This window comes from Scomber japonicus, chromosome 19, assembly GCF_027409825.1.
Source record: "Scomber japonicus isolate fScoJap1 chromosome 19, fScoJap1.pri, whole genome shotgun sequence".
Taxonomy (NCBI): Eukaryota; Metazoa; Chordata; class Actinopteri; order Scombriformes; family Scombridae; genus Scomber; species Scomber japonicus.
In genome coordinates, this window is record NC_070596.1 from 21,354,667 (window position 1) to 21,366,460 (window position 11,794).

The 11,794-nt window shown below is 37.7% G+C and overlaps 2 protein-coding genes across 2 annotated transcripts; one reads left to right on the top strand and one right to left on the bottom strand.

Moving 5' to 3' along the window:
- Nucleotides 1-5,224: 5,224 nt before the first annotated feature.
- rpl28 (ribosomal protein L28) lies at nt 5,225-7,648 on the bottom strand. The gene is made up of 5 exons (XM_053339938.1): nt 7,625-7,648; nt 7,060-7,147; nt 6,057-6,180; nt 5,500-5,618; nt 5,225-5,362 (listed from the first exon to the last, which is right to left on the bottom strand). Exons 2-5 carry the CDS (start codon nt 7,138-7,140, stop codon nt 5,273-5,275), a joined length of 414 nt encoding a protein of 137 aa, XP_053195913.1. The 5' UTR covers nt 7,141-7,147; nt 7,625-7,648; the 3' UTR covers nt 5,225-5,272.
- Nucleotides 7,649-7,968: 320 nt separating this feature from the next.
- Nucleotides 7,969-11,755, top strand: LOC128380435 (uncharacterized). The gene is made up of 6 exons (XM_053340246.1): nt 7,969-8,296; nt 8,979-9,093; nt 9,749-9,861; nt 10,118-10,217; nt 10,742-10,863; nt 11,031-11,755. Exons 1-6 carry the CDS (start codon nt 8,206-8,208, stop codon nt 11,138-11,140), a joined length of 651 nt encoding a protein of 216 aa, XP_053196221.1. The 5' UTR covers nt 7,969-8,205; the 3' UTR covers nt 11,141-11,755.
- Nucleotides 11,756-11,794: the final 39 nt, after the last annotated feature.

The following is an 11,794-nucleotide window of genomic DNA, read 5'->3' on the forward strand; positions in this document are numbered from 1 at the left end:
GAAGGTTAGCAACTCATTTATGAACACAGTGGAGCATTCAGCATCTAAAGAGACAGATGTTTCCATCAGGAGGTGGTTGACATCAAACCAGAGGTATGAGGATAATGAATATTGATTTTACATCATTTACATGGAAACATGATTCCAAATGAATAACTGTTGGATTTGTACATACAGGTAAGCAACAATGTAAAGCCATAACACTTTTATAATGTGATAATATGTAATTGTGGCTTTACAGCTTGTTACAGCTGCCCCCAAAACAGTCTAAGTAATAATTGAATACAGTTTTAAAGGTACCCTGTGGTGTTTCTGACCTCTAGTGGTGCTACAGAGCCGTTGTTTTGTTAGTGGGTCCACATTTTGTTTGTGTCCTGCAAACTCATGTGATACACAGTGAGGCCAGTGGTTTCAAACTCTTCCACTGATCTACAACTGGCTCTAATGCATCAATAAATGCAGTAATACACCAACAAAAGCAGAGAGGAAGGAAACTCCCAGCTGCTGATAAACATGCATGTTGACCACACAGGATTTGAAGTACTTTAAAAATCAGCTTTGCAAATGTTTTCTAAGGAGAAAATGCTTTCAACACATCTGTCAGGCCTCTGGGAAACACACAATGCATTTTCACGAGTAACTTTTGTTTAGAAGAAAGCTCCTTAGGGCAGCTTTTATACTATTTTTTCATTCATTTGGTCAAAGGTAAAGTCAACATTTTAGTAGTCAGAGGTTCAAGCACATCAGACTGCCTGAGTTCATCCCATTTGTTGCCATTTATTGGTTTCACACAGTATTTAAATGCAAATCAAGAGTTGTTGATGTGATGAAAACTAGTATTTACAGACAGCATGGACCCTTTTACACAGCACGCATGTCTACTCATCAATCACTGGTGTAAAGTATGTTATTAATTGCTGTGCTGCATTGAAAAAAATGCTGAAACTGAGCCATCATTAATGATATTAGCTCCCACTGTGCTTTTCCTGCTGTGATAAGTCAAAATGGCTACTGTGAAAAATGATCTATACTCACGACCGTCTCAGTGTTTATAGCTAGACAGTTGAAATAAATGGTCTAAATTAATTTAAAAATAATAGTAAAAGAAGCAGTCGTATTTGTTAACTTACGAGTTGTAGCAAACAAATGCATTTCTCTCTCTAGTATGTATTAGATTCCCATCATCTTCACTATCATAAGACAAAAATGTGGTTCCTGAAACATCCTCTAGACAAGTAAATGATGCATTAATTAAAAAAAAAAAGCACACACAATCAAAATGGAAATAAACAAGTCAGCGAATTTAACCTGCTGTAATTCTGTCATGATACCAGCATCAATACATTTCCCAGAGGTGATTTTCTAACATAGATAGTTGATGGGTCAACAGATTTAATCCTTTCTGATCAATAATCACTCTGAACAGGAGGAGCCAGGGTTAACCTCTGGAACCATGTCAAAACTCACTATTCAGTTATGTTAAGTTGCACTGTACAGTTTTTACTTAATGGCCACAAAATGCTAAAGTTATGATAAACTGAGCGATGTGTGCAACAGCTAAAGTTCAGTGTTGCTCCTCAGGCTAATGTAGCCTACAAACAGCTCATCATCATCATCAGCAGGGTGAGACAGGGTAATGTCAGCAGCAGCAGGCTTGTTCCTTCATGGAGGGGACTAGCTGAACCATGCGGATCATGTCCACAAAAGGCATGCTCCAACAGCAGATGGGTGTCTGCACTGATTCCTGCCAGGAAGGGAGAAACACTTTAAGTCCCACATTAGTTCATTCAGGGTGCATTTAGCAGCTCTAAACTCTTATTTTGTAATCATGCTGCTAATATGGTGCTGATGGAAGGCTCATGTGTGACAGAGTTGATTAACAAAACATTTCATTATCCCTCTGGTGCTTACATGACCCCGAAAGGCCTAACTGCAGCCTACATAGCCATGAGATCAATGCCAACTAATGGGACGGACCCTGTCACATTGCAACGCTCAATGCGGTGAATCTGCAGGGCAGCTTTGCACAACTGCTCTCTCTGAATTCACTGACATGATTTGGTTAACTGTGGAGGCCAGCGTGGCATAATACACACCGTGTTGTGACCACTCATCCCACAGATGCTGAGCTTCCTCATCATGATGTTCGTGGTGCTCGTGATGATCCGGGTCTGTGTTGAACACACAGAATAGCTGTGTTAAGGTACAGAAGCATATTGCAATTTCCGCCCTTGGACTATTGTATAAAAGATGAATTAGTCCACTGTATGAGGTCAAACTGACAAGAGAAGGTAGGTTAATACTGGCAATTTTGAGAGAAAATCAGTGAAGGGAAACAACAGGAAAGGATTAAAGAAAACAGGTAGGACACAGACAGGAAATGAAAGTAAGGGAAATGATCAAATGAAAGGAGACAACAGTTCTGACCTTGTGGGCCCAATATTTAAAAACAGAAAATAAATCTCTAGAAAGGTTACATCTTGTTTCTTGATATCAAATTCTGTATAATCAGTGTTTTTCAGTTCAGTTTCAAATGTTTATGTCATATAGACAGTAATGTACAGGTTTGTATCCTCTTGAATCTGTGCTAAAAGTGTAGAATAAATACTAATATTATAAATAATAATAATAATTCAAAGATTCTATCATCCAAAATCAGTATATTTTTGCAATTTCATGTGTGGATTGTGCCAAAACAGAACCTTTTAAAGAATGTTCAGTACAAATAGTTTTGTACCACAACAGTAAAATAAATTCACATCTTGAATGAATTGTATAAATTCACTGTCATTCATTATTTGGCACAAAATAGATCTGAACCTGCATGAGTTACACATAAACATGAATTGCTTGTGGACTATATTTTTAGTTATAATATTCTTAGTTTAAAATGAATGGCTCATTTAATAAATATGGTTGATCCCTTGAGGTATCTAAATCAGCAAATATCACGTTGAATACTGTTGAATATCACTGTTACAGATTAAGCTCTATGCTGCATCAACTAGCTGTCATCTACAATGGTTATCCTGTTAAATAACTGGAGCATGTACTTAAAGCTTTTACATTTTTATGCATATCTGTACTTATATGTATAAATGTTACAGAGGATTTAGTACCATTTGAGTGATGCAAGAGCATCCTCTTGAGTTCCCTGAGGGCTTGGGTGAGGTTCTCCAGTTGGTCGTGGAGGTGGATATTCTCCTCTATGAGTGCATGGATCGTATCCTGTAGTTCAAAGCTCCCACTTTGCAGGATCAGCAGAATCAGGGGGATGAAGAAAAGTACCGGTGTTAGTCCCCTCATAGCGACCGCAGCACACAGCCTCCGGACAGGCAGAAAAGCTTGTTCATCTTCACAGACACCGAGCCATGCTTCCTTAGGTACATCCGAATCTCGTGCAAAAGAGATGAGCTGAACAGCAGAAATGATTGGTGCAGGATTATTTATCAGCTTAAACTGCAGGGGAGGTGACAGCGGTTAGTTATGTCTTTCGACAGCTGTCAGCAGATGGAAAGCTGCCATTGGGCTGCTTTAAAATCTATCCAATGTTTCCACATTAGTGGGCACAGTGATGACAACAGAGGCCCTTTGCATCAAGATAATTTACTTCTAAAGTAAATGATAGGTGTTCTTTATGTACTGTGTAAACAAACATATGGCCCAGGTCTTCAGTTCTTCATGAATTTATGTAAAATAGAGTCCCAAAAAGAGGGTAAGGATACATATTTGCACATTGGGGACAAAGGTGATCGATACTGACAAGGATCCACATTTTCCCGATATTTAATTAGTTGCAGCTCATTTTTGCCAGAAGCAGTACAACATGCACTTTTTAATTGGGACAACAACAGGGAAGTAATGTGAAGAGGTCTGACTGAAACAAAGGTGATTCCAGGTCAGAAATGTTTATTTATATGTGTAGATGTTTGCAAAATCTGAAGGAATCTTGGCAAATTCAAAAGGTAGATTGCTGCATTTATTGTTATGATTGTGTAGTTATCAACTATACAGCATTTAGAAGTTGGTCTGCTGCTGAGATTTTTTGGTAGAGGGTACAAAAAACTTGATTGGAGATAGGTCAGTAAATGCCCTGTCACTGACCTATGTCCTATATTATCTAACAACAGCAGCCGAACCATTTAGAAAAGGCTGTTGGCTGTTTAGTGCATATAACAGCACATCATAACAAAGTGTAATGTTTGAAAGACTAGATGAACATGTTTCCTGTTGTCATACTGAGTTGTACAGCTTTTCGGGCATTTATAGCCTTTTCAAATGCTGTTTTTTTGACTGCATATTTGAGACCTGTCAGGAATGAGGGGAAAAAAACTCCTTCAACTTCCTTGATGTGCATCATTTTCTCAATTTGAACACAAAATGTTCCAATTCTCATATTTATAATCTCATAAACATAAAGATCATAATCTCACTTCTAGGCCATCACCCCCACTGATCAGGTCATTATGGACTCATCATTAACAGACCACAAAATGTCAGAATGGGCATTTTATTACAACTTTAATATAAAATCTTGAATGTTTACCTGCCATGCGTAAGTGTCTTTTATGTATTAAAAATGTATGCATTACAACGATCCCTACTTTCCCTGCCTGTGAGTTTTAGAATTGATTTGAGGATTTTACTGCTTGTTTTTAAAGCATTGAATACTCAGGTACTTGCATATATCTGTGATCTGCTAACTCCCTTTGAACCTGAAGATCTCAGGTAGGTAACGTCACTATCTTCTATTAAATCCTTGAAGATTAACTTTTATTTGATGGCTTACTCTTATAGTAACTGATTGTATTGGTTGTAACATTCAAATTATTTTATCTTACTTTTATTATCCATTTGTTTTGTAAAACATTTTTCAACACAATTCTGTGGCCACGTGTTTTCAATTGACCCGTTTTTTATTTTTTTTATTTTATTACTGCTGATTTGAGTTACCACACTGAATTTCATTGTATGCCTACAATAACAAATAAGTGTCTTATTCTGAGTCGTCTTCATGATTTCCAAGCCTAACTTCATCCTTCAATGGGCTATTACAAAGACTTTTTGCTTATTTACACTTAGATACACTAACTCTACAAATATTATGCAGTAACAAATACTTTAGTATCAAACAGTGTCAAATATCTGAGAAATCCTGCATAACAGAATCCACAGATGTCATCAGATCCTGGAGCAAATTAAAAATCAGGAAAAAGTAGTGGGGTTTTTTTTCCAAAGAAAGAGCCTTTATTTTATTATCATGTGTAGCAATTTATGCTGTCTTGGCAGCCCTGGTGCGCTTCTTCTTGACGACAACAGGCTTCTGGCTCTTCAGAATGGCACTGGCACGACGGAGAGCAGCCTAGAAGAAAACAAAAATATGATCAAAATATGTTCCTGAAAACTTTGAAATACAAAACTTCAAATAAAGAACTGTAACACAAACCAAGGTGGTAACAACATTTCAGATGTTTGTCTAAAAATACTGCTGATGCTCACCATGCGCAGGTCCTTTCTGTACTTGTTCTTGCTAATGATGTGCCTCAGGCTGTTGAGGGTGGCGCGGGAGTTCTTGTTGATGGTGATCTTCTCGTAAGAGTTGGCAGGTTTGTGCTGACCTGTGTGACAAAACAAAGTCAAAGCCAAATTAGCAATAATGATCAGATCAGACCACAAAAAGTCTGAGATTACGTTAACATGCTCTACATCTTTCTGTAGGTGCAGCGCTCATCTGTACTGGAGGTTCATTTACATCAAGTTTGTCTGGTTCATTTTAGCTGATGGCAGGAATCTACAGTGAGTGTAGAGAAACTGACAGCTTGTGACTGCATTGTTCTTATCAAGTTCATTTAGTTTCTTGGCTTTCTAAAATTTAGAATATGAGCAACTGTAGTTTAAACCAATTGTAAGGAAAGAATGTTTTCTCTTTACATTCAAAATAGATCAAAAGTTTAAAAAAAAAAAAGAGACCAAAACCAGTTTCATCAGTTAAATCAGTATTAGTCCCTGCACTAAACTCCAACATACAAAGATCACAGACACTGCCTCATATTTACCTGCACGCTTCTTCAGCACAACAACGACACCCTTGCCGTCAGCCGCTGGCTGCACACCTACAGTCTTCTTGTGAACCAAACCATTGAAGCGGAAAGAGTTCTTGGACTTCAGGTTGTTGGGCTCCTGTAACATAAATGGATTCAATTCAGATGAGCCCACAGAGCAACTGGTGTCAGTAAAAAAATCACTTCCAAGACAATTCATCCTCATTTTACTTCATCATTGAGCCCTGTCATCCACACTGACTTTTGCTATGTCAATTCTACCATATGTCCCAATTCAAAAGTACATACCAACAGTAAATGGTTACTGACAGTGTGTAGGTTTTTACGGTGGGTACACAAGAAATCAATAATCAGTGTAGGACATGATGCAAGTATATGCCAACACAATCGAAATACGACTACAGAATGCCATTATCAATTAAAGGACAGGTTCATGATTTTTCAAGTCTGTTTTAAACAGTCAGGTGACTATATTGGTGTTATCATTCCTCCTGTTCATACTGATCATTAGAAGATCCCTTCATAACACGCATACAATGTAAGTGAAGGGTGCCAAAGCCACACTTCCTTCTGTACAAAAATGTATTTAAAAGTGTCTTAAGTTAAAATGAAGCTTCAGCCATCCTATCATGTTTCATGTCTTTTTAGTAACAAAGTCCCTCTTTTTGTAACTATACTTCCACCTCAGCTCAACATGGAGAAAGGGAATCTGATGCTAAAAAGACTGTACATGTGGCAGATATCCACTTATTAAGAACTACAAAATGACTGCGGACACACTGGATTTGAGTGTGAAAAAAAACAGTCAAAGTTTCCCATAACCCCAAATCAGCAGCTAACTTCAGTATCCTACAAACATAACTTTTGTCTTCAACATGAATTTTAATCTGTAACACTTACTAATACTCAATACTCAGAGTTGATCTGCATTAATACGTAACATTTAGTGGAGACATATCTTTCAGACAGGTGGTTTGGACAGAAACAGGTTACTCACAGTGCTGTAGGTCTGTCCGTTCCTCTTGATGAGGAAGCTGGAGCAGTTCCTGATGACCATCCACTGCAAATGGGACGACATGATGAACCTGGACACAAAAAACACAATGGGTTACCGAGAAATAATGTCAGTCAATGCTAACAGCTCATTTATTGATGGCTAGCTTTAGTTAAACGTGATCACTTAATGTAAGAACATTTAAAGGACAACAACAGGTTTAATGGATAACTTATCGGGAAATGTAAGAACAATACAGTTAATTTAATACATTTGTACCCAAATGTATTATAAAAAGTGCATTGTTGTCACACTGGATCACTAAGTTTTTTTTTAGCATTAGCTGCAAACAGCTCAACGCGGCACGACGAGGCCTCACCGGGACGAAGTGCTCACATGCCAAAATGTTTTAATTTACACAATATACAGACACATATTTACTACCATGTAAGATGCACAGTGATCAACACAACTATATTATCTTACTTTATTAGTATAGCTACGAGTAAGAAGGGGAATTAAATCGACTTTAGTGCGCGGCTACTAGCAGCCGAGGCGACCACGTTACCTTTTAGCGAAGGAAGAGGACCAGAGAGGGCGGAAACCGGTTTACAGACCCTATTTCACAGATCACTGCGCGCCATAAGCCACCTTTTTATACAATATTTACAATAAAACCAACATTTTTACTCATAAAACGCACATATATTTGGATTATCACGGTGTTCATTGTGGTGGTTTGATTGTGCTATGACTTTATATCATATTTCGAAATTAATTTGATGAAGTACTATTTTTTCGTACATGCAGCGGATGAACACGGATGAAGTCAGTGCGCTCGGTCAAAGCGTGACGTCGTCATAGTGCGCCTCATGTTGTTTACAGACAGCCGTCAAATATGAGCTGCTTTAGTTGCAAACACTGCAGAGCTAGTTTAACATTATTATACGAGTGCATGTAGAGAACAAGCACAGAGGAAGTTTAGTAGAGAACATTAGTAGAGAAATCAGGACCATAAATGTGTGCATAGTATTTTTGTGGATGCAGTTTAAATGCTTTATGTGATTGGAGGCTGTGAACTACAAAGTTGTGAAGAGGTGAGCGTCACCTGTACAGCTGTGCTAACATGACAATGTAAGAAAGTCAGACATGGCTGCAGAGGAAGATGTGGAGACAATTGGGGAGCAGCTGTACAGTCGGATTTATCCCAAACATGAAGAGTATGCAGGAAAACTCACAGGTGAGGAAACATGCTCTGCATTTTGTTTGTTTTGTGACATAAATCATGTTTTTTCTTGGGAAAAAAAGAGAGATGCAGTGGTGGAAGAAATAGTCAGATCCTTTACTTAAGTAAAAGCACCAATACAGCAATGTAAAAATCCTCCTTTACAAGTAAGTCCTGCATGAAAATCCTAGTAAAAGTACATAAGTATTATCAGCTTGGTGTAGTTAAAGTATTACAGTTAAAGTAGTGGTGATACAGTTTCGTTTTTTTGACATTTTCTGTAATCTTTTATTTTTGATGAAATATTGAACATTTATTGAAATGAAACAACTCAGATATCTGAAATGTGACCCTGACTACACACTGTTTTTTGTAAGATGTCAAAAGACAAAAAGTTTGAAGACCACTGGTTTCATCTTTAACAATGTGTTGTATTTTAAAAGCTTGTTATATTATCCATTATGTCAAATTTTCATCTGAAAAGTAACTGAAGCTGTCAAATGAATATAGTGGAGAAAGTACAATATTTCCCTATGATATGTATTAGAGTGGGAGTATAAAGAAGCTTCAAAATGGAAATACTTAGTTACTCTCCATGACTGGAGAAATGGTAATATTGTTACTATCAGAAAAATCTGCTGAATTGTGCCTTTTACAAGACAGCACAAAACCAAAGTTTCCTGTCTTTGTGTGTCAGGTATGTTGCTGGAGCTGCCGGGTCCTGTCCTGAGTCAGGTGCTGCAGGACGAGGCAATGCTGACCACAGCCATAGAGAAAGCCCTCAGAGCCCTGCAGGTGGCACAGGAGCCCAGGTACAGACCAGACCTGTCTCCCTCCATCATCCTGAACAGACTGTTCTTAGACAGTATGCGGGATGATATGAATCATCATTTATTAGCCATGTTCATTTCACTGCAGAGGACTGAAATAACCTTAAAGGAGTTTTTCAAGTCTGTCCTAAAACAGTAGTCAGGAGCTCAAGTGAACATAGAAACATGTTTTTATTGCTGTAACCTTTCCTCCTGTTCTTACTGACCATTAGAAGATCCTTTCATAATGAACTTGCAGTGTTCATGATTGGGGCCAAATTCCAACAAGCCTCCTTTTGTCCAAAATGTATTTAAAAGTTAATCTCAAGGTAATATGAAGCTTCGTTGTCTTTTCATCATTTAAAGTTACTGTCTTTTTAGTGCTAAATCTTTCCACTGTAGCTGAATGGATGCAGAAAGACATATTTAATGTCACAGACACAATTATATATTTAAGCAGTTAATTTTTTATATTTTTGCGCATGAAGGCAACATCAGCTATTTACAACCAAGTTTGGGTCACAGTATTATTTTGGGATTGAGGAATAGTTAATACACATGTATGCTGGATTCTGAACAATTGGCACATCCTGGAATTTATCTGGGTGTTGAAAACCTTTTATACAATATATTCTCACGTCTCTGCACCTTTTTGCAGCACAGTAACATGTAAGGAGGAAGATGATGTGTCGGCGTCTTCTGACTCTTTGGGGGAGCAGCTGTTTGAGCTGGTGGATGTTTACAACACCGGCCACTCAGAGAAAATCACAGGTAAGCAAACAGTCATCTGACTCAAATCATGTCAGATGTTATGCAGTAAAATCCCAGTTATTTTTACTGTCCAGTCGAATTGTAACAGTGTGATGTAAAAAAAACCAAGATCAGTGCTACTAACTTTGACAATCTAGTGCTATCATGATTCTTGTTTTTTAGTAACATGTCTTGACAACTTTTGAATGAATTGCCATGAAATTTTATATAGACATGCATAATAAATGGTAAAATATGATTCCCTGTTCCTCCACAGGAATGCTTCTGGAGCAGCATAAAGAGGCACTCTTAAATCTACTTTCAGATCCCAAACTACTAGAAGAGCAGGTGAACCTCGCTCTGAAGACACTAAAAGAGTATGTGACGTACTTCTGTTTGTATAACATACACTTACATGTATACACTCATCCATGTCCCTTTACTCACAAAATTTTAACCCAGCTATTAATCTGCTTTATAACCCAACTGTAATTCATGTCTACTACATGAAACATTCAGAACCAATACTAATTGTTCAATTACAGTTAAACTGCTCATTTGTACTATGGCTGCAATTAACGGTTAGTTTTGTTAACATTTAATTTGTCTTTTTGCTTGATTTATCAACTAGTTGTCAGAAAATGGTTAAAAATGTGGATCACTGTTCTGAAGCTCAACATGCAACCTCAAATGTCCCGACCCATAACCCAAAGATATTCACTTTACTATCACTGAAGACTAAATAAACCAGAAAATATTCACATATAAGGAGCTGGAATGAGAAAATTTATAGTAGATCTTCTTAAAATTTCTCAAAACAATCCATTATCTTAATAGTTAGTGATTTTCTATCATTTAACCAGCTGTAGTTTGTAATAATGTTCCTGCTGCTTCCCTTCAGGCAGAATGTGGAGGAGATAGACGTCAGTGACTCGTCGGACACTGATGACAGCGAGAGGCTGGGGGAGAGGCTCTTTTCACTGGTGGAGGAGCTGGATCCACGTCATGCAAATTATATCACAGGTGAGCTGAGACTCATTCACCTTCACAGATTCAATCTCTTTGAAAGTTTACTTTATTTCTTTCTGTGTAAGTCTTGTAAGGTTTGGAGAAAGACTGAATTTCCACATAGTTCACAAGCATAACACTAATGATATTTCAGTTGTTTAAATATGAATCTGTCTGTGCAGGTATGCTGCTGGAGATGGAGCCGGCTGCTCTCCGACAGCTGCTCAGTGACCACAGGATGCTGGAGGTTGCTGTTCAGAAAGCACAAGCAGCACTGGACACTCAGAGTTGAACTCTCTCAATGATAAAGTGATTTGAGACAAACTCGAAAAGAAGAGGACAAAGTTTTACACACAGAATCAACACATCTATTAAAAAGCTCAGATACTATAATGATGGGACTAGATGACACATCAGTCCCGGATATTGTGGTAATACAAATGGCCTCTTGCATAATCTGCTACTCTTATGACTATTTTACACCGATCATGGACCAACTGTAAATAACTGAAGAGTCTGAGAAGCCGAAATCAAGTTGATTCGACCCCTTTTCCTAATTCCTTATTGTCCTTCTCGGATAAATGGACTGAACACAAGTGCCAGTGTCAAATTGGAAAATATTTATTTGCTCCATCTGGGAGCTGGACTTCCACAAAAGGACGTCAGAATTGTTGCTTGATGAAAATCTCTACAGTCGGCCATTAAAGAGGATTCATTGTAAAGAAGTGCTAATCTAAGTGTTGCCAACAGTCATGCTATAGATGTACAATGTATTTGTTCATTTTTCTATTTTTACTGTCCTCATAATGATGTAATAGTGACGTGAATTTTCTTTGCTAACACAGAATACAGTGTGTATTGTATATAAATGAATGAAGCTCCACATTGAATCAAGTTGTCTGTTGATTCAAACTGAAATATCTCAACAACTATTGGATCCTTCTAT

Excerpts from the sequence above, each read along its gene's own strand:
- rpl28 (XM_053339938.1), bottom strand. The coding sequence starts at position 7,140 with ATGTCGTCCCATTTGCAGTGGATGGTCATCAGGAACTGCTCCAGCTTC. Across the intron at positions 6,181-7,059 it reads ACGGACAGACCTACAGCACT|GAGCCCAACAACCTGAAGTC; the intron begins GTGAGTAACCTG and ends TTTATGTTACAG. Across the intron at positions 5,363-5,499 it reads ACAGAAAGGACCTGCGCATG|GCTGCTCTCCGTCGTGCCAG; the intron begins GTGAGCATCAGC and ends GTTTTCTTCTAG.
- LOC128380435 (XM_053340246.1), top strand. The coding sequence starts at position 8,206 with ATGGCTGCAGAGGAAGATGTGGAGACAATTGGGGAGCAGCTGTACAGT. Across the intron at positions 9,094-9,748 it reads CAGGTGGCACAGGAGCCCAG|CACAGTAACATGTAAGGAGG; the intron begins GTACAGACCAGA and ends ACCTTTTTGCAG. Across the intron at positions 9,862-10,117 it reads CCACTCAGAGAAAATCACAG|GAATGCTTCTGGAGCAGCAT; the intron begins GTAAGCAAACAG and ends GTTCCTCCACAG.